Here is a 23336-nt window from a genome sequence, read left to right as displayed (position 1 = left end):
TGGAGAAATTGGCAATTAACCTCTGCATAATTCATGGGCTAGAGTACTGAATAGGCTACTTAGTTCTGAACCACCCATTCTCATTTCTTTTCTGTTGCAATTGATCATGTATCATTTCCACTAGTGTGCAACATGCACCTTTTTATCGGCTGCTTGTTCAGAGCTCCACCTCTGTCACTGTCTTCCCGCTGTTCTTACTGCATAAGATTACAATCAAATACCTAGATACTGAACTCTGCCTACAGAAGATTGAATCCATAGTGTATTTAACACAGTTACTCAGGAGTTTATATGGATGATATGTGTAAGGAAATACCTATTTTTGTATGGTCACTTGCAAAGTTTTGGACTGATTCTGTGGATTTTTCGGCTTTGACAGTGCATTGAGGCCTGCTAACCAGACCTCAATGCTTGTGCCCTGACCCTTTCATTGGGTTGAGATTTCTTCATAACAGCACACACATTTATTTTCTTTGGAGAGAAAGTAACCAATCATAAGAGGGCTTGCTGGTGAGTACCAGCCAGCGGCCCCCTTGGTGTTGCGACCGTGAGGTGCTTTCTCTCTTTTCCACACCTTTTTTCTTGTGTATGGGTGGGTCTATGATGGTAGGTTATTTTAATCAAGATACACCACAACACTTAGACTAAAATGTCTGTAAGGGAGTTATAAAATTGTATGAGACCCCTCCAGTGTTGGAATTACAGATTTGGGTGTGATCCAGGTGGGACAGGCCTTGTGTTGATTTATAGTGCGTTGAGTGGGGGTGGCCTGTCCTCCTCATCCCCCTATAGCTCCTAGCGTGTTGAAGATCATGAATGATATATGCATCCAGAGGTGGCAGTGGCCATCTTCCTATAGTGGAGGGAACCCTGGCTCGATCTTTTTGTCACCATTGCACGTGCAATTTCGAAACATTTGCATGACTGCCTCTTCTGCCCAGAGTTATGAAGGCGACCAGGAATGACTGGGCCTATATCGTCATGGTGGCACTGGATTGGGCCAAGAGAGTGTATTACCTAGTACGTCTGGGCATATGCATCTGTCCTCTGATCAGGCTACACTTCGGGAGGATCTTCTATTGCATCAGCAGGGCAGGGTTGCACCCAATCTACACCTCCATGCATGGAGATTTAGTGTAATGTCTGACTACATTTGATCACCCACTTGAGGCGTGGATGTCATCCTTGCTGCTAGACATCCGTCCCATTTATGCCAGGTGCAGGGATAGATTTGTGCCCTTGAGTAGAGTCCACACAACAGACCCTTTAAAAGGCAAACTGTTGTAATGTTTGTTTTCTTTGGACCAGCAAGGTCTTACAAGGGGCAATATTAAAGGTTATATGTCAACACTTTTTGCATTTGGCAGACCAACCGCCCTTGTTTAAATCACCTGTTGTGATGAAGGTTTCTTAAAGGCTTAACACTCATGTTCCCTCCCAAACCATTCGTAATGCCACAATGGGATCTGAAGTTGCTCCAGACGTTTCTCATGTGCACTACCTTGAAGTTGCTGCACAGCTGCTTGTTGGGTGTTCTGACACTGACTGTCTTTCCTCATTCAGATCACTTTAGCTTGTCACCTGAGTGAACTCTAAGCCCTATTGGTACAACCGTCGTACACCACTTTTCCTCCAGGTAAACTGCTGCTGAGGGCTTTGGTGGCCTTGTTGAAAGTTGACACTCTTTTCCACTTTGGGTAATCTATCACTCTCCCAACATTCTTTGCCCTGCTTCACTCCACGAAAGAGGTAGAAAGACTCCATCTGTTGGACCCCATATGAGCTTTAAGCTTTTACATCAATTGTACCAATGGGTAGATGCTTAACTTTATGTTGGGTTCTCTGCAGCGAAGTATGGAAACTCTGTGCGGAAAAGGGCTATGTCGAGGTGGCTAGGCCTCTGCATTAAAATCCGCAATCCATTGGCCAAAACTGGACTCCAGAGGTTCTGTTAGCTGATTCCATTAGGGCGGACATTGCTACCACTGTGCTGGCACATGGATCTGTCAGGCTGCGACATGGACGTTGGGACACACGGTCATGATGCAGAGTTGCCTTGACAGGCAGGTGCGGCTGAAAGGGCATTTCGCCTGTTTTGGTCTGAACCCACTCCGTAAACAGTCCACCTTAGCAGGTACTGCTTTGATATTTATTCTGAAAGTGAGGAACCTGCAGTAGGAACTATCCATCAAAAAATGCAAGTTACTTGCTTTTGGTAACACTCTCTAGTGGGTACTCTGTGTCATGCAGATTTCTCACTGCCGTCCCTCCTCACTGTTTGGATTTAGTTGTCTCTTATTAGCATGTTAAAAGGTTCCAAATTAAAGGTCTGCACCCTAGCACCAACAATTGTTTCGTGATCTGTATCCGAGGTCACAGTCTCCGCACAGGGGTGGCGCTTGCATGCAGCTTTGCCCCTTCACTGCTGGGGTGGAACAAAGCCTACGCTTATCCGCCTGGTGCCACCTAGAAGTGCCTGGGAGTACTGCTTTGAAAAATGTCCAGTGTTGCCCCATGGAAGTAGTCTACAGGTGAGGAATCTGCGGTTCGATATTGAAAATTAAGATTTCATTAACTTTAGCTTCAAATGTGCTGGGGGCTTCCTCCTAAATAACGTTGTCTGAATTTTTAAACGTCCAATCATGATAACTTTTACTATATGTAGTGCATTTCTCTAGGTAAAATGAATTTGAGTGATTTGTTTGTAGTAATTTAAACAAAGCATCATTAATTGTGGTATTCTATTGCACATTCACATTTAGTGAAATGTATTTCTATTTGAAGGTAGATATTCGAAGGGTTGATTTTACCGTCTTTTTGTAAATGTAAATGTAAATGTACAGGAATTTATATAGCGCAACTCACCGAGCGGTTTCTAAGCGCTTGCTTAGGGAACCCGTCCTGGTATTCCCCTGTGAGATAACCCCGGCAGGGTATCCGCAAGGTTAAAGCCAGTCATCCCGCCGCGAGGGGCCATTGTGGAGATTAAGCAAGCTATTGCCCAGAGTCGCAGAGTGTGAACCCATGAATCGAGTAGGCACCGGAGCGAGAATTGTCGAGTCCATGGACATTTTAGGACTCAAGACCCGCCGAGCCGGGAATTGAACCCTGGTCCCGGGCTGACCTCTGCTTCCAGGTCTGCCTCCTTTAACCAGTGAGCCACACTTCTCCACCTGACACGTTCTTCTTCTAAATAGATTTATTTTTCTTCCAGTTACCATGGTCGAGATTTTTTTTTTTTAAAGTATAACAGATTTCAACAAACTGCTGGTTGCCAAAGTATTTTGCTAAATTATAGATTAATCTGGTCCTGCTATAGCGAGCTTGTTTAGGGATATATCATTCTGTGGGTACTCACTGCTTTTAAATACCCACAACAGGAGACATAAAGAAGGACTGCAGACCTTCTATGCAAGGATGTTAAAGGTGATACCCAGATAAATGTACCTTTTGGTCTTCAAGAGGAATGGTGTTGAGTACTATATCACTCATTAACCGAATTACAATGTAGATACCGGTTCAGTTTAGTTATGCATGACCCTCTCAAATCTCAACATGAACGGTCCCCATATTGGTCAATTGCTCTCTTAAATGGCAGTACAAAGGTCTTGGGTAAGATATTTGCTACTTTTGGCGTGGAGTCCTTTAGTACACCTATATCAATTGGACGTTATATGCAATAGAAGCCCTATCCTTAATCTCCGGTACCATTACAGCTGCATGGCATATGCTGAGTGTGCAGGAGTCGATATCTCACTAGATGCAACCAAAGTGTTTGACTACTTGAAGTGGCTCTAAGTTTGGAGTCCTTCATTAAATGGGATTTGGTCCCAAATGTACGACCTTGCTTATATTATTGTAGCAAAGACCCATGACCAGGGTGAAGGCAAATGGAGCCCTATTTGAACATTTCAAATGAGGTAGGGGAACAGGGAAGGGAATGCCACATGTCAAATGTGATCTTTGCGCTGCCACTGGAACCCGTGGTATGCTGGAGCTGGGTAGATGCACTTGTAAGAAGTCTAAGGGTGGATGATTTGTGGGATGAGACGATTTCTATGTTTGCAGGTGATAATCTTCTGAAGGTAACTCTACCTGAAATAACAATAGACCAGCTTTTACAGATATTGACAGTATTTGAGAAGTATTTGGGATTATGCCGCAATTGGATAAAATCCATGTTGTATCCATTGACTCACATGCAGGGCCAGACTGGGAACGTAAACCGGCTCTGGCAATTGAGTCAGACTGGCTTTGGGCAAGGGGAGAAAGTCCGGGAGGGCGGGGCAGGTGGATGCATGTTGAAAACACTGCAGCTGCTTTTGTTACAGGGAGCGAACAAAGCAAACACAAGGAGATGATGGACAGAGCGCTGAAACATTGAAGACACTCACCCCTAGTCACAGATCTGGGTTGAATCCGTCATTCTTTAGCTCACTTTGCCACCTCAGTTCAGACCCAGCTATATGCAAATCGGTCTTGACCCTGTTCCTCATGGGAACAGTCCAGCCGAACTGCCAAGTCAGGTCTTCCCTGAGCCGGAAACAAGCATCCTGGGACCGGTTACTGGGTAACACCCTTCATCAGCCAGGCTAGCTTGAATGCAGTGGCAAAGTGAGCAAGGGACCCACGTCTGGGCATACCCTGCCAACTTAGGGCGAACAAAGCAAACACAAGGAGATGACAGACACATTCTACACCCCCCGCCCCCCCCCTGTCACAGATCTGGGTTGAGTCCATCATCATTCTTTAGCTCACTTCGCCACCTCAGTTCAGACCCAGCTATTTGCAAATCAGGCTGTGCCTCATGGGAACAGTCCAGCCCGAACTGCCATGTCAGGTCTTCCCTGAACCGGAAACAAGCATCCTGGGACCGGTTTCTGGGAAACACCCTTCATCAGCCAGGCAAAAGACATTGTGTGTCTTTTGCTTCCTCACTCTAAGTGCGCCGCGTATGCCCAGACGTGGGTCCCGGGCGCATGGGGCCACTGGAATCAAGCTATCCTGGCTGATGAGGGGTGAATCCCCGAAACCGGTCCTAGGATGCTTGTTTCCGGTCCCTTGACCCTGTTCCCTTGAGGCACAGGGTCAAGACTGATTTGCATATGGCCAGGTCTAAACTGGGGTGGCATGGTCAGCAAAAGAATGATGGATTTAACCCATATCTCTTGACTGGTGGTGAAGGTTTTGATTTGTTCTGCATTCCGTCCGTCAATTGTGTGTCTTGCTTCCTCGCCCTAAGTCCGCGGGGTATGCCCAGACGCGCTTCCCGGGCTCACTGTGCCACTGGAATCAAGCTATCCTGGCTGATGAGGGGTGAAACCCCCAAACCGGTGTTAGGATGCTTGTTTCCAGTCCAGGGAGGACCAGGCTTGGCAGTTCGGCCTGGACTGTTCCCATGAGGCACAGGGACAAGACTGATTTGCATATGGCCAGGTCTAAACTGGGGTGGCATGGTGAGCAAAAGAATGATGGATTTAACCCGGATCTCTTGCCTTGGGGTGAATGTTTTGATTTGTTCTGAATTCTGTCCATCAATTGTGTGTCTTTTGCTTTTGTTACAGTGGACCGGTTTTGGTACGTTGCAAAACTGGGCCTGGTAAAAATAAAAAATAAACGCCCACCAGCGGCCTCAACCAGTCCCCACCCTGGCAGTCCACCAGGGAAATGCCCGGGGCCCGCCACAGCCAGTCTGGCCCTGCTTACAGGGTTCCCACCAAGAATGGTTCTGCTCAATAGTGAACCGAGACTGCATCCCGTATTTAGGCATTTACATCACATACACGAAAAGAGACTTCCTCACTCGCTCTGTGCATCTTCATGCCTTTGCAGTTCGTGGAAGCACAACAGACTCGTAGCAGGTTATATTTGAAGAATCCAACTCGGTCTTGTCATCATCAGCCATTGGATTCACATTACAGCTACAATTCCATTTGGATCAGCTTCAACATGAGGGAAACCTTCTTAGTTCTTTCGAGAATTTTCTGCTCCAAGCAGTCGCGGCTGCAAGCAGTCACAGCTGCAACCGGACTCGGGTGGTGGGGCGGGGAGGGTGGAGGGGGGGGGGGGGGGGGGGAAATACAATCATAAAAGAAAAGAAAGAACACTTACCTGGTTACGGCCGGTTATGACGCCGACTCTCCTCCGATCCTCTTCATCTTCTTGTCTGCTTCTTGTCTGGAGTCCGGCAGCAGGAAGCACCTGGGCTACCAAGCTCCCCATGACCAATCAAAATGCTGCAATGCAGCATTGTGATTGGTCTTAGCACTGTAGTTTGGCAGTCAGACCAAGCATGCTAACCTGGGGCATGTTCTTCACCCAGGCTGTAATGCAGCCTGGATGGAGAACATGGCAAGTGCGCATTACTGCTTTTGGTGCCCCGAGCGGGCCAGTCAAAATGTCATGCACCCTTTGAGTGACACCGCTCCTCTTCCTGCCGTGCTCTGAAGTCACAGGGCCCAGCCCCTCCTTCAGGAAACAACAGAGCCACTGCAGTAGGTAAAATAAAAAGATAATAATGTTATGTTATTATCAGTTGTTTTTCCTTTTTTTCACGGATTAGAAACCAGTAGGACAACGCTCCTCCGCATTAGCAGAGGAGCCACCACTGGCTCCAATTGATGGAAGGTAATAAAGGGACGTTTCAGGAAGAGCCTTTGATGTGGGGCAAAATACGCATACTCTGATCAGCACGTCATCTGCAACCTCTGCTTGTCGCCGGAGTACAACGAGCAGGACTTCGCTGCCTGCGGCCCATTATCGAATAAGAAAACCCTACGCTCCTGATGCCTAGCTCATAACATGGAGTTGACTGTGGAGGCATAATACTCTGCAATTGAGAAACAGCAGCTAGAGTTCGGCAATGAAGACACTCTTAAATTGCAGCATTATCTTATGCAGCTCGCACGGTTTCTTCCGAGGACTCCAGTCTACATGAGGAGAAAGAGCATGACGTTGAATGTGGAATCTCTGGAAGGTGAGGCAGCATCAGGATCAGGACCAGGGCAAAGACAACATCAAGGGCTGTCAGTAACCAAGGTCCCCAGACTACCACAGATAGCAAAGAACTACCACTACAACCCTCCCACCATTGTCTTAGTGCCCCACAGCCTTTGGGTTCTGGCCGACCCCAAGAGTGTGCCTCGGAACTGAGACAGGACGAGACTGCGCTCGATCCCGATCGGGCTCAAGGCCACAGGAACAGGGATGTATGACATTACAACGCTGTTTTTACAACGCATGCCTTTACAACGCATAGTGCTTTGGGGCACTGGATAGTGAATAGTTTAATTTAGTATTCCAACTCCAGTCCCCGTGGATAGTAGGAAAGGTGTTGGATAGCAAATTAAACCTATTCCCTATCCTAGAGCGCCCCCCAGCGCAATGCGTTGTAATGGTTTGCGTTGTAAAAGTTGCGTCGTAAAGGCACTGCGTGGTAAAAGTTGCGTTGTAAAGGATGTTTCCCCAGGAACAGACATGGAGGAGACGGACAGCAGCCCTCTGTGCCAACAAAGTCATTGATGCCTTTGCAGCGTATGGCACTGACCAAACCTTCAACACCACAGCTGCCATTGGGGTTGACGAAACAGTCACAGCCGACCAAAAGTGTAGAATCTATGCAGCATACCCTATCGGAGCCTAGTCATACATCGACTCCGAATAAACCATTGGAGCCGAGTCATAAGTCAACACAGAAGAAAATATCGACATTGACGGCATCAACTTCACACACTTTGGTAGAGCATAGGAAGAAAAAGACTGATAAGAACTTGACGCCCAGAAAAGGAAAAACCACAACCATTGCGGACATGGACGAAAATATCTTTGTAAACCTGCTAGAACTGATGGCTGAAAAACGTTCTTCAGAGAAGGGAAATTTACATGAGATGGCCCACAAATGGAAAAGGATGGATAATGACCTACCTCTTCCGAGGAAGAAGATCAAGGAGCATAAGGCCACTTGACATTACATCAACTCCACATCCAATGTCCCCGTCATCCACAAATTCTGGCAATGGAGATAAAGGGAGCCCTGTCATTTCAGTCATGACACAGCCTCACAAGGGGCTTCCTCCCAAAGCCCACAACCTTTGGATGTATGCGATGTAGTACTACCAGATCCAGACATTGAGGTGCCAGTCCTAACTAAGGCATCACCACCTGACAATACTTTCTCCTATCAGTGTTTTTCAGCATGCTGCTGAATACCATAAAGTGCAGATGCATACTATGGAGGAAGAAAACAACTTCTTAGTCGAAACACCCTCCAAGACCGAACGCACTGTTCAGTACTTAACAATGATAGGGTCAATGCTAAAAGTATTCAAGGAGATATTCAACCACCTAGTAAAATCTAGGGTATTAACCCCACACATTGAATGAAAATACAAGTCATCCCCTACTGACCCACTTTATATCAGATGATGCTCAACAGCTGACTCCCTGGTTGTAACAACAGCAAGGAAGAGGGCAGCCTCCAACAGTATTGGAGATGCACCTCCTCCTGATAAGGAAAGCAAATGCAAAGATACGGCATGAAAACGGGTTGCAGTGGACAACGAAAATTATTGGGGTTTAGACCATTGAGTGGGTTTTCTATCACAATATAATAGGGCCACTTAGGATGACATGGAAGAGTTGCTTCAACATCTCCCCGAGCAGTACAAAAGAGGACAGGAGCTAGTCATTGAAGGTAGGCGGATCTCTAATGCCACTATGCGTTGCGCATTAGAGAGTGCAGACACCGCAGCAAGAAGAATAAGCTCCACAATCCTTCTGCATAGCTATGCCTGTCTATGCATCTCACAGTTCAAACCTAAGGTGCAACAACACCTGCTTAATGTCCCATTTGATGGGACACATCTCTTTGGCCCGGAGGTAGACTCCCAGTTAGAGAAAATAAAAAAGGATATAGAAACTACTAAATCCATGGAGGCACTGCAGTCAACTACTCCACGTCAGCAGCGCTTTCGCTGATATCAGGGAAGAGGGGCCACCAAGACCACCACCTCTGACAACCAGACATACCAAAAGCAGCAGCAAACATATCACCAGCAAGGTGGGAAAGGTTACTACAGAGGTGGGTGGGGGTAACCAGAGAGGCAGAGGTAGAGGAACTCCTGGGAGGGAAGCCGCCACCTCCAATGACTCAACACACATTCCTCCCCTCCCTTTTGGGGGAAGCCTGCAGTAGATTCACTGTTGGTGGCCTGAAATAACATTAGAACAGTGGCTACTATCCATTGTGCGCAATGATTACTGCCTGGAACTAACCTCCACCGGCAAAAAATTCCTCCATGCAGACAAATCCTCCACCCTCAAAATCTTCACCTTCTCAAAGAGGAGGTAAAAGCTCGCCTGTTAAAAGGGGCCATAGAGCCCGTCCCACGCAGACCCCACCGCAAGGGGGTATATTGCCTCTAGTTTAATACCCAAAAAAGATTGGACATTCAGGCCAATATTGGACCCACGCCCTCACAATTGTTACATTCTGTCTGAGCACTTTCACTTGGTGACACCACAGGATGTAATACCATTGCTGCAAGAAGGCAACTTCATGATGGCACTCGGCCCGAAGGACGCATACCTTCATATACCGATTCACTCAGCACTTCGCCGGTACCTCAGGTTTATGGTAAGTGGATGTCATTACCATTTCAGAGTTCTGCCTTGTGGACTGACAACAGCCCCAGGATTGTCTACCAAATGCCTAGCAGTGCTGGCAGCCCATTTGAGAAGACACAGCATTAATTTCTTCCTGTATCCTGAGAGTGAGCATCCTCAATGAGGTGCGCAGTCCTACCACCCGTGCGGGCTACGCGGCAAAGTGGAAGACATTTGTCTGCTGATTTGACTCTAAACCGATGGACCCATTAAAAGCCATGGTACAAAACATTGTGTTACTTATTTCACTTGCAGATGGCTGGGTTAGCTTTTACCTCCATACTATTACATCTAGCAGCTGTGGCTGCTTACATTCAGAATGGACAACATATCTCTCTTCAGGATAACAATCATTTAAAACTTTCATGAAGGGTACCAAAAGGGTCATTCCTCCCCAGGTACTGCCAGCACCCTCTTGGAATCTCTACTTTGTACTCGCACGACTCATGGGTCCTCCATTTGAGCACTTCCACACCTGCCTCCTTCAGTTCCTCTCTTGTAAGGTGGCATTTCTGTTTGCTTTCACCTCACACAGGTGAGTCAGTGAGCTTCAGGCATTCACCCTGGAAGAACCCTTCTTCCAAGTACATAAGGGTAGGGTTGTCCTCTCACCAACCCCAAATTCCTCCCTAAGGTGGTCTCTCAGTTCCACCTTAATCAGTCCATTGCACTTCCCGTTTTTTTGTCCCATAGCCTGATTCAGTTCCGGAACGGGTTCTCCATACTTCGGATGTAAAATGAGCCCTTATGTACTACATTGATAGAGCCAGAGCATTTAAAAAAATTTAAAAAACAAAAAACGTTTTGTTGCTTTCTCCGAACCCAACAAAGGAAAGGCTCTAGCCAAGTCAGGCAGTGCAAGATTGATAATTAAATGCAGCCAGGCATGCTGTGCTAAAGCCACGAGGACTCTACCCACTCCTTCTTGAGTGCACTATACTCTAAAGAAAGGAGCCTCTATGGCCTTCCCGGGGTACACACCAGTATATATACTAAGCAGCTACCTGGTCCACACCACACACTTTCATAAAGTTTTACTGTGTGGATGTCCTAGTCAGCCAGCAAGCTAACGTTGGCCAGGAAGTTCTTTGTACATTCTTTCAATCTACTACAACACCTACAGGCTAGCCACCGCATTTTGGGAGGACTGCTTTACAGTCTATGCACAGCATGTGTATCTATAGCCGCACCTGCCTCTAACGGCAAAGGTTACTTTCCCTGTTAGCATCCGTTTGTGACATATAGTGCTGTTGATTCACAAGCGCCCACCTTCCTTCCCGGATGCCTGCAGCCATTGCAGTCTATTACTTTCTCTTTTCCCTTTTTTGCTTGGACATATCTTTACACATCGCTTTGCTTCACTTCACATTCCATCCTCACCCGTTATACGGGAAAATAATCTTAACAATTGAGTTGATGACCATGCGCATTATTGCTAAGACGAGAGGTCACAGTACCTCGTGACTCGAAAGACGTCTTTGAAGTAAAACAAATTGCACACCTCTGGGCCCAACACTAGATGGCAGGACTATGCACAGTATGTGCATCTATAGAACTATATGCCACGAACAAATGCTTATAGGGTAAGTAGCATTTTCCATCCCAGATTTTGTTTTTATAGTAGCTCTTTGCTAACTAGATGGCTTTTTATAGGCTTTTCTTGGTGTCCTCACTGTAGGGTCTTTAGCTGGTATGTGTAAGAAGGGGGTTTGTTCATGACTCTGTTCTCTCTATTTAGTACTTTTTTCAATCCGAAGAGATTTGAAGAACCAACACAGCCCAGTTTTAATTCAGCCCCTTTGGTACTATAACCCATTTGTCTGCGATGTTAGATGAATTAATCAAGTTGTTTTTACCCTATATCAGCTGAGCCTCTAAAATCACCTTGCATGAGCAAAGAGTGCCTTATGATTGCCTTCCAACCTAATCTTTTCTGTCGAGTCTCCCGATGCAGAGTTGTCCAGTGGTAGTGGCACATTTGACATATCTGAGAAGATTTGGGGAAGGCAATCACTTTTGCATATTTTTTTGCCGACTTAAGACATGATCATATTGTATCAACTATAATAAAGAATTTGTGCGCTTCCTATTACTGTCTAGTGTCTTTATGCTCCCATAAAATGACATCCAGTTACCCCATATTTTTGGGAACATTTTGTGTGCAGCCCCTACCTTGATAAGTGATTCCCTGCCCCCACGCACCAATCTATATGTTTAAATGACATTAATAGTAAAGGTGGTACTTTTGCATTAACCTATAGCCCAGCAATGTCTCTGCATGCCTCTGTCGGCACAATATTGCATAATAATTTAAAATATTTGTATTGGATGCCTTTGAACCATAATTCACAGCAACATCGGTTTCACAGTCCTTTTCACATGTACTGCAGAAATTATCAATAAATAGTATTGACCATCATCCTACAATTGTCTACCTTTTTAACATGTGCATTATTTTCACATACTCATCTCTCGTGGGTATTGTACCACTTTCCCCACTATGTACTATAGGGGTCTAAGTCTCCCTCTCACCCAGTGCTTAATTTGAGCCAGTGGCTGCAGGTGGAGCCCAAGGGCACTCTTTTTGATCTCCTGGACTTATTAAACATCAGAATTTGATCGAGAACAAGAGAGAAAAACAGCAAAAAGGGAAAAAAGGAGTTGAAACACTGGAAAAAGGTGTCTAATTGAGAAATCTGGGATTAAAAGAAACCCACAAAAGTGCTAGAGTGCAATATGGGGGCAGGTGGAGTATATTGTTGATTGAAAGAGGCGTGAAGTGAATTAAAGTCTCGACAGCTGTGGTATTCAGCAACACCGACATTTGGCACGGTCACCGGCAGGCTTCTTTGAAAACTTTAGGCCGGCACCTATTCTTTTCCGAATTAAGCACTGCTCTCATCATGTTTCCAAGAGGCCAGGAGTGTCTAGCATGTATTAATCAGTGTCCTACATATTAAAGCGATCACTCCCTTAGACAGTCCCTCCGTCAGCACTGTGTTCTCATTTGGGGAATTGAAGGAAATGTAGTCGATGTTCTAGACCTGACGCCAATGCTTGCTGGAGTTGTAAATCTCTAAATGTCATTGTCTCTGTCTGAGTACTAAGTTACATTTCCTTAAGGCTTGTAGTCTCAGCTTTCTCAGTCTGTTGCTAAACCACAGTGCGTGCTGTTCGACCTTACGACCTAATGTTGCTGTTGCATACTGGCATGCTCATGCCACCCTTCAGAAATGTCCAGGGAGCGACAAAGGTTCTCTTCTGCCTTTTATATCTGCCCGATGGCCTCTCCCCCAGGCCATGCTGTCCGATATCAGAGACCGTCCCAGCTCCATCCATTACGCCACCTTTACAGTGGGTTCTGGTTAAGCGAGTGCCAGGGCAAGCACGTGAAGAGTCGTGAAGCCCGCATTATTTATTACATCCTCGGACCCCATCCCTCTGAGAGAACTAGTCTGTAGCAGTGTGGCCGAGGACGGCAGAGCATCTGTCTTTAACAGGCATTTTGCTGGAGTATTTCATGTTTACAGCTCACGAGGCTACTGTTTAATTGTTATTGGGTGAACGCTTGATACAGGAAACGTACGTGTTCGTTCAGTTACAGCCCTGTTTAGAGAAATGAAGCTTTAAATCAAGTCAAGCTTTTATCTCCTGTCCGGTAAGAAAACCCAGAGTATGTTTCCAATTCCATTACTGTATTGTATTGAGCGCGTGCGTGCCTTATATTACCAGAGGCACTCATAAGGACAATATATTTATCCATATATTAGGTTTGTGTCCCATGTGCACACAGCAACAGCAGGGAATTGCTAACGCCACCTAGTTGTGTTGGGTAAAACGCAGAAAGTTGCACTTATTTTTCGAACAGTTCGTGTTAAATGGAGCTTACGTTTAGGAATCTGACACTGTACACAATGTTATAGCTAAATAATCGTTTTTGCTTCCCCATCACTTTCTCCCCCCTCCTCACTGTGCCCGTCATTTCAGCTTTCCAGCCAAGACCACTCCTTGTCGTGGGACAAGATGTGGCCAGAGTTTCCAGGTATGGGCAAACTATAGAACTCGAAGTCTTTCACAAAGAAAGCAATACTTCAATGTTTATGGAATTTGTAGATAGTAGAAGATTGCATGTCCGTGTTTGAGGTTAAAAGGTCTGGTTTTGTTGCATGTTTGTAAAAGCTGTTTGCGTGCGGCCCACTCGAAACCTTTGATTAATGACCGAAGTGATGACTTTGCCTTTCAGGCCATGAAACCAAAGCAATGCTGAATAATAGCGGCCCCCGTTACAAGCGCAGTAAACTAGAGCGGCGGATGAACATGGACATCCTGTGGTGTGTTCTGCTTCTGCTCGCAATGTGTTTGTTCGGAGCCATAGGTAAGACTTGTAAATGCTATGTTATTAGTCTGATTTCTTTCTTTAGGGCAAAAGGGAATAGCCTCATCATTAAACACAGATAAAAACTGAAAAACACCACTTTGACTGCACTCCACATACTAACATCACATGAAAAGGGAAATTATAGAACATGTGCCATTTTTGTGACCATCACAATGTACACTCTTTATAAATGACAGAAGAAAGCAGCAAGGAAGGCTGAGCTTCAATATGTGTGCTTGCAGTTGGATGTTTAGGGATGTCCTAAAAATGTCACTTTCCTTCGTAAATCCCTTTTGGTGGGCTTAGTGTAGCGATGTCGGTTTTGCAAGAATTAAAATCATATTGTATATTTTGGCAGTACTAAATTTAAGTCACTGTTTCTGAAAATACCTTCATCATAAATCATCCTCTTTAGGTGGACTAAGTTGTAAAATGATACATTGGCGGGATCAAAACGCCAGGGGTTAGAATTGCCCCATAGGGTGGTCTTCACCGCTGGCCTGAGCATCTGTATCACTACGTTGGAGGGCTTGTTAAACCAAAGCCAGAGGGGAAAAAAGGCATTAGTATTATAAGAAACATGGTGAACTTGAAAAGAAGAGGAGAAGAAAAAAGAAAATAGGGAAGCGCAATGAAAAAATAACTCGGAGGTATCATCTGACGGCAGTGTTCACACTTACTAAGACTGCTGCTATGCCTGACTGCGCATATAAAGTAGGAGCATGTTGTGATAAATAAAAGATACAATCCAATGGTATTCTTCATGTAGATTTATTCTTCAAAGAAAGACCTGAACTCTTCATGCCAGACAGAGCTGGACCAACTGCTCACTGAAGCTACAGGCCTGACATCATCATAGAACCATCAAAAGCATCATGAACCACATAGCATATACATATAACAGAGCATTATTACAGTCGGTCACTGGGCTGTGTTTAATAATAGAGCAGTCAACTTGGAAGAATCAGTGTGGGCGGGGGGCTCCGGAGGTGGGCCGGTGCAGTCTCTCCCAGTCCAGATTGAGTCCCTGGGGCCTCTGCAGCCACCACCGCGTTTACCCACAGCAGCATACGGGGTGCATCTTGTTGCGAAAGATTCAGACAAGATTAGTTAGGATAATTCTGGTAAGCATGGAGCTGTATCAAGCAAGCCAGTAAGCTGCAGGGGGCAGCAAGTTCAGAGGTTGATGTTTCTGTTGCCTGTGCTTCTGCCACCAGATGGAGGGGGCGGGGGGGTCCCCAGGTGGCCAACCATCTCCTGTTGGATTTTCCCTGATTTCTGGAATTTAGAGCGCTTGTTCCCTAGTCTTCGAATGAGGAGTGCCGAACGGGACCGCTGGAGGTCATCCGCACGTTGACTCTCCTGATTAGGGGCCTGTAGACTATTATATTCCGTGGCCCATTCCCAGACCTGTTCTGGGGTATCAAAGAAGTAGGAGGAGGATTGGAAGATGACTTAACGTAAGTCAAAGGGCTGCTGTTTCTGCTGTACCTACCTAGAATCGTCTAGAACAATCCTTATTCTAGAAATCTAATGCCGGAGGTCTGACTGAGTGTTTCGCGTAAAATAGCAAACCGGTCACGCAAGTTCGGGATTCTCAATATCATGGGGCGCTCCCCTCTGGGGGCCAGGGAGCGATGCGCTCTCTCAGTGACAAATATACTGGACAGTTTGTCTGCTGGGACGCAAGAGCGGAACCACGTTTCGAGGCTTATGGCCAGCACAGCATTGTCGAGACTCTGGAAGTCCCACCAGGTGCAAGTTATTACGCCTGGAATGGATTTCAGCATCCTTTGCCCTTTCGGTAAGCACCACGGTTGATGCCACCAGTTTAGACACTTGAGGCTTGAGAGTGGTTACCTCATCTTCAGTAGTGGCGATTCGGGTCTCCGATTCGGTTATGCGGTCAGCTACTTTTTCCGCAGATCTTGTCTCATCAGTGAGAGGTCAATCTGCAAACTCAACTTTAGTCTCGACTGCTTCGCGAGAATCCTGTATCGCCTTGACTATCGTTGCAAGATCCGGTAGTGGTTGAGATGAGGGCATGGTCTCCTGAGCCCCTGCCACCTCCCTTGTTCCTATCGCGGGAGTGGTGAACTGTTCCGTCTTGTTTGATAGCGATTGGGGGAGGGGGGGAGGGGGGGAGATTCCCACTACCCATCGTCGGGTGTCCTCTGTTGGGTGGAAGATTATGGGACATTGTCAGGCCCACTTGCCACCAGGCAGCACGAGCAGCCCACGCATCAAGGATGTCTTCTGGTCTTTGCCGCTAGGACTCTACTTCTCCCTTAATACTGGATGCAGGATCAAAAGGCCAGGCACCGCCAATGAGGAGGAGGGACCAGCTCACAAAATGCATTCTTCCAGTAACGATTGGGGCAGTCGGGGTCACGGCCCCTGGATCACAGCAGTTTCCCTTTCCATGCAGGCAGGCAGGATCCACCACATAGCGCCCAGTGCACCTGATGTGCCTGTTGAGTCCACGGAGGGTAGTGCCAACCTCAGTGGTGTAGATCTTGACAGCCCGGAGGAGGGGTAGGGGGGCAAAGAAGGCCAGAGTAGGTAGGCCCCCAAGGAACTCAGCAAGACATTGTATTTTATGGGACCTGGACTGTTGTCATTGAGTAGATGGGGAGGCAGACCCTCTGGCTCGGCCGCCAGGGTGTTTTCACAGTTTCTCAGGGTCCTCTGGGCCTCCCTGTGTCAGACCCGCAACCGCTGCCACATCAAGACAGTTCCAGTTCAGGGCGAGCACCCCCTCAGGTCACCGCACAGAGAGCTGCCCGCTTGCCAGAGAGTCCAAAATCCGGATAGTCTCAGGAAGCACTTGCGGCTGGTGCAGGCGAGGCCTGAAGGTGGCACTGCAGCAGCCGGTAAAGGATGTGAGGGGGAGAGAAGGAGCGCCAAGTTTGTCACCTCCCCCATCCCACCCCACGACAGCACAGTTTAGGCAGGCCCCGCAAGTCTGCTCCAGAATGCAAGGTCAGGTGCCACAGCCGCCCCCAGGTATCAGTCGCAGCCCTACACCGGCTGCCACGAGCCCTCCAGCATCAGTCGCGTTTGGCCACAATCTGCACTCAGCACCAGCCCTGCCAGTGGCAGACCGCTCGGTGGCTAATGCTTGGTCTCCGCAGTCTCGATACTTTGAAGATGTATTGAGTGAGGGAGGCATTGCCAATGGCAACTAGGGGAGAAGTAATAGTGTCCCCAGAGAGAGCTCTGATGAGGGTAAGACCTCCTTATAAGAAGTGACTTTGAATGAATTTAGTACATCAGTGAGATCCGCAAGAAATAGGGCTATGATGGCTCACTAGTGTAAGATTCAATGGGAAGGGGTAGGTGTAAGAGATGAAGCAAGCTAGATGTTGATGTGATGTTGGATCTTCTGCATTTTTTCACTGAAGAAGAGGTTAATACAATGTGTAGCGTCTTCCCCAGCCTGGGTACCTGTAAATGACTACACTGCACACAAATCTTAGTAGTACACGCCTTTATTCTTCTGCGTGTAGCTGTGAAATCAACAATCTAAATAGACCTTTATTGCATTTCGTTGTAACACTTAAGTCATAGCTCTCAGGAGTCCATCGCGAGCCAAATGGGTTCTGTCTTTGCTAACTTGCGAGGCACTACATCTCCCCCTCCCGCCCCTAGTGCCTTGAGACCCTTAGGGATGAATAGTTCACCCTTTACAAATACCGGATTTGGATTTAGATTTATGGTGTGCTGAATAACTTTAGTAGAAAGGCAGTTGCACAGATGGTAGGCCTTTGGTTTCTTCTCAACCCACTCGTCGAGATATGGAAACCAGACTCTGTCTCAGCGAGCTTGTTTTGTGGCAACGATTACTCGATGTCCTTTTTGGGCCACGTCAATCATCTTCTGCCTTAAACTCTCTGGAATCAGGATTGTTGATCCTCACAGTATTACTACTTCCTGAGTTATGGACAGTTTATCTTTGACATTCTTGTATTTTTGATATTCACCATCAGTGGTGAGAGGTTGAGGGTGTCTGTTACTTAACTGATTTCAACCTTAGTATGTTGCTATCACGGCTCATGTCAAAATAGCGGCCAATCTATTTTATTTTACTATGAAATTGATATAGTCTTCAGCTGTTTTGGATGGAGTACTATGACCTTGGATAAGCACTCTGGAAAAGTAGTCCGCAGGTATCTGGTCCTTCCCTGAATGATGCACAATGATCACTTCTGTGCATAGCTCACTTTGTGGCAAAGTCCCCGATGGTGGACCTTGAAACAACTTACTCCTTCATTTCACTAACCTGCTACCACAATGGTAGAATCACAACACATATGTTCAAGTCCTTTGACTTTCCTTTGAAGGATCGGACAGACAACACGATTCTGTCATTGTAAGAGACTGTTCTGAGTTTCATGTTGCACTATCTTCACTTTCACATTGTCATTTTCTTCTTTATTTCATTGGTTATCAGTATATTGTTCATTGCCTAAGTTTTGCTTGACGTAATCCCAATATGGAATTCCGTTCATCCATTCTTTATGTAGGTTTTTCAGGCTGCTTGATTGCATCTCCTACCAACACAAGGTTGTCATTTGTTAGAGTTCAGAACAGTTGTCTTCCTCTCAGGGTGCCCAAGCCCCGTTAGGTTGCTGAAACAAATCATCCCTTATGTTTAGACTTGTAGTTTGAAGGTTGGGCATTCAACATAATTCAGAACTGTCATTTATTTTTCTGCAACGTCCACGTTTCCATAAAGGTGTATAAATAAATGTGGGAAATTGTATCCACCACTCAGTTTCTTTGCGAGTCAGACTTTTCTCTCTCCTCTCGTTGGAGAACCCTCCCACTGACGATCATCTATGCTGCCCTCTGCCATTACTGTAAAAGGTGTGTCACCTCTAATTTAGAATCATTTCTCTTTCAGTGTCGGTCTTCTTGACCTCTTTTCAATTTCTCCGTTGTTTGCTAGACCTCATGCATGCCAGCAAGCTAAGTTTTGGTGTGAGCTGATGCTCAGTACGCTGCAGCCACCGATTAGTTGCTTTCCTATAAACGGATAAGCAACCTGAAACACTATAGATTTAATGGACCACAGCAAATGTTTTTCTTTACAATCTCAGCAGCACTCAGGGCTGCTGGTGTTCTCATTCAGGCGGTAGATAGTCGAACAGCCCCACCTGGACCATATCTTTCGGGGCAGGGCCACATCCAATTTATATATGGTTGGCCTCTGTTTTCGTATAAATAGGCTCAAAACTGATGGATTAGAGTGCATCCCAGCGCAAATACCAGCATTTTAGATTATTTCAAGCATTCCATCCAATATATTTTGTGCTACATGATCCTCCTTATGAAGGAGGGGATACACTACGAAGGGAGTGCCAAGCTCGCTTAAGCGCAACCACACTGAAGCCTAACAAGACTGTAACCAGTCTGCTACTCCTCGTGCTCCTTTTCAAATGAGACATCTACCTGGCAGTTTGGTCTAGACAATGCAGTGTGGGGATTGGCCAAGGCTGATTTGCATACGGTTGGTTCATGGCTGTAATGATAAAGACAAACTAAAAAAAAAATAGATTGGTATGAAGCCCTAGAATAATTATTGGCTGGCATATACTCAGGTATTAAATCCAGAGCTTTCTGTGCTGTCTTTGCGGCAGCATTGGTTTTTTATTCTTACCCCTCCATAGGAATGGCCTCCAGTTTGCCACTAGGCCCAACTCAAAGGTTTTGAAAACCCCATAGAGATATAGCTCAGTTTCACAAGTTACACTTGTCCTCCCACAGTACACTTTGGTAAATGCAGTTCAGTTTCTCAAAAATCATATTTTTTGATTGTTTACTCAAAAATATTAATATATTATTCTAGTAATTGCTCATTTAGTAATGAACATTTCCTATTTGTGGTAGTTGTCCTCACCAGTAGGAGCGCTGTAGATCCAGAAATGTCAGATCATCCAGAGATTTTATATTCTTTAAAACTCTGGAGAAGCAAAAGTGCACTAATTTACCTCCGAAACCTTTGTTAATTGTGTGTTCCAAGCTAATCAACATTGAAGGAAGGGCATCTAAAAACATTCGGAATAAATACAATAGTTTAAGTCTAGAGTTAATTACTAATCTATTCTACCTGTTCAGTTACAAGTGAAACATTTGTGCAGCTCTTAAATGAACGCAGTAAGTGGGTTCAAATTTACACATTTTAAGTTAGGGTCTGAATATCCCACATACCACCTGACTTTTGAGGAATCAATTGACAGTGCCCTTGTATGGAGTAAGTGCCATCTTGATGAAGGAGCATTATCGACTATTTAGATTTAACACAATGGAGGACCAAATTCTGGTACAAGCAAAAAGATTTTCTATCAATCCCTATCCCCTTCTAGAGGTTCATTAGCAAGGGCACAAAGTATAAACGGTGCATCCCTTCGTAGTACACAACCTAATCTAAAAGTATTAAGAAACATAACGATTATCAAGAATATGTGAGCAATTAGTAGAGTGGTCCGTCTTCAGAAATGCAGTACACACACTCTGTGCCTCTAAAATGTGGGAAAGGTATTCAGTTGCCTCAATTAAACGCCATCAGTGGCAGTCCCAAGGGAATGGCCACATTACTACCTTCCAGTGTGATATGCTAGAGTTTAGAGATTGCATTCTAGCATTGTCCACAAATTGTCTATGCATAAAGAAAACTAGCAAGCCAGATGGGATACTGCTGCATGGCTAGACTTTTAGCATACGTTTTCATTTCTAACTTAATTAAGAGGGTCTAAAGAAGCTGCCAAGGTGTTGTCACATGCTAGCCAACAGTAGCTTCCAAATATATGAAGGGATCAAAACTGACAGTTGTGTGGTTTTATATTTGTAGGTCATTGGATATGGTTGAGTCGTTATTCAGAAATGCCACTGTTTATTATACCAGAGCAAGATGGAAAACACACTCCTCCAGCATTAGCAGGATTCTACATGTTCTGGACAAATATCATTTTATTGCAGGTAACCTATTTAAGAAAGACAAACAATTTAATTGTACGTTTTTGTTTTTCTCGCCTTTAATCAGTCCCCTTTGTTTTGTCAGGTTTTGATACCAATCTCCCTCTACGTTTCAATTGAAATTGTGAAACTGGCACAGATTTATTTTATTCAAAAAGATGCGGAGTTTTACTGTGAAAAATCTGGATCCACGATAGAGTGCCGATCCTTAAATATCACTGAAGACCTTGGTCAGATTCAGTACATTTTCTCTGACAAAACTGGAACTCTCACTGAAAACAAAATGCTCTTCCGCAGATGCAGCATTGCCGGAACTGAGTATTCCCATAATGAAAATGGTAAGGGTTCGATCCGAGATGTTTTAAGAACTATGGGTATTGCAAGTGCATTTTTTCAGAGATAGATGGGAAATAATTTAGACAGAATTAAATTGTATTCCAATAGCCCATGAATGATAATGTCTCAACTTAGTAACTTCAAAACTACTGAAGGGGTTTACACCATATTACAACAGGCATTACCAATGCAATAGGTCTTGCATTTGCGAGGGTTTGAGCTATTGGCATTGTAAATACTCCTCTTTTACTGCCAGTTTTGATTCTCGAAAGCAACAACTATAAGTACAAAGTGTGTTTACGCACTGCTTGCAGGTTTTCAAAACACATAAATAAAATGCATTATTTACAATGCCAATAGCTCAAGTTCTCGCAAATGCAAGACCTATTGCATTGCAAATGCTTGTTGAGCTTTGAGACTGCGGTGGCAGCAGCCGTATGAAGGCAGAGACAGTGATGCCAGGCTGTGCGTTTCAAAAGCAGGAGGGAGGAGGAAGCAGCTGCAGCCAACACAGACCTTCGTCTTTGAATGCAGAGCAAATGTGGCAAGATGAGAGCCAGATTTACAGCCCTTTTTACAACAGAGTTCTGTAAACCAGGAGCACTGGCTTCAACTGCTCCATCCTAAAGAAATAAATAGTGCTCACAAGCGCCGAGTAAAAACACATGTAACATGGGAAGTCTTTAGAAATGGGCAGAGCTATTCAAACCCATATCCTGAATACAGCATGTCTGGCGGAAACCGCACAAGCGCTGCCCACGCGAGACCTTAAAAAGGGATCTTTCAGGACCACAAGGTAGCTTTCTGCCAAATTTGGTATAATTCCGTCCAGTGGTTTGGACTGTAGTAGTATCTAAAATTTCCACGGGAAATTGCATGGGAAAAATGCGTTTGGGGACTGCCCCATTTTTCTGCCCAATGAGAGCTCAGGGCCGGAAGCCATCTCCTGTCGCTAATTTCCATTAGCAGTGGGGTTGATTGTAGGATGGGGTTTCCTCAGGACCTTAGTCCAGGCCATGCCTTCTGGCCAACTTCTGCTTTGCATGGCTGACCAAGGTTGGCTCCGAAGTCTGTCGAAATAGTGCTAAATAAAAATATGGGCGTTATATGCAATATATGATTAAGTAATAACATTCACAGAAAAAGGTAAGAGTAAGTTATGGCTCATTGTTCTTTTAGGTATTTTAGTTTTTTTTTTAACAACATACTTTACGTTATAAAAAGTACATAATCAATTAAGAACATACTAACTTTACAATTGATGTCTGTAGTGAGATGATATTATTGACAGTGAATTGTGAGTTTGAGTAGTGCATTTGGGCCTAAGATATGGTTGACTCATCTACTCATAACTGCACAATGACAGTCTATTTCATTTTTCTAGTAACCACTATGTCACTTTAGCAGATGTTTTCTACATTCTATTAATTTATATTCCTATTAGTACTATTTTCACCTGTAAGTTACATAGGAAGTAGTTACCTATTATGCTAAATGTATGTATTGTGCATTTCCTTTTCAAATAATAAATGCATGTTCCCTCTAATCTCTTGCGTGACTCATCAGCTACGCGGTTGAAATTGTACCAGAAACCAGATAAAGATTTTGATGATGCTGCTTATACCTCTGTAAACTGTGAGTCGAAACAGAAGACACGGAGCAAAAAATCTTTAAATTCTCCAACTGACTGCGTAGAGGATGGAGCAGATCCCAGTAACACTCCGCACCTAATGCATGTGGCTTTCAGCAGCCCCTTGGTAAGGATGCTTTAATGAAAGGATGTTGCTAAATGTACTAGCAATATGTATTTTTCAGTTGCTAAACTGTTTGGTGTTTGTGTTCTAAAAGCTTTACAAAGAACACTGTTGTGCCCAAAATGCATGTATGCCATGCATTCGTCACATAGAACTTGAATATGTCATCAGATTCTTTGATGACCTATTCACATTCTATGTGGTGACCTGGTCTGGTAGAATTAATA

At 45.1% G+C, this 23336-nt stretch overlaps 1 protein-coding gene across 1 annotated transcript in view; it reads left to right on the top strand.

The window, feature by feature from the left end:
* Positions 1-23336, top strand: part of ATP10D (ATPase phospholipid transporting 10D (putative)) — a 745681-nt gene that overhangs the window by 413375 nt on the left and 308970 nt on the right. The window contains exons 7-10 of the mRNA XM_078678229.1: positions 13907-14038; positions 20895-21022; positions 21105-21357; positions 22922-23112. Of these exons, the coding sequence (XP_078534355.1) occupies positions 13907-14038; positions 20895-21022; positions 21105-21357; positions 22922-23112 (704 nt within the window). The remainder of the gene's footprint in view (positions 1-13906; positions 14039-20894; positions 21023-21104; positions 21358-22921; positions 23113-23336) is intronic.

Source organism: Lissotriton helveticus, chromosome 2_2 (assembly GCF_964261635.1).
Source record: "Lissotriton helveticus chromosome 2_2, aLisHel1.1, whole genome shotgun sequence".
Taxonomy (NCBI): domain Eukaryota; kingdom Metazoa; phylum Chordata; class Amphibia; order Caudata; family Salamandridae; genus Lissotriton; species Lissotriton helveticus.
This window is presented reverse-complemented; position numbering and strand designations above follow the sequence as displayed.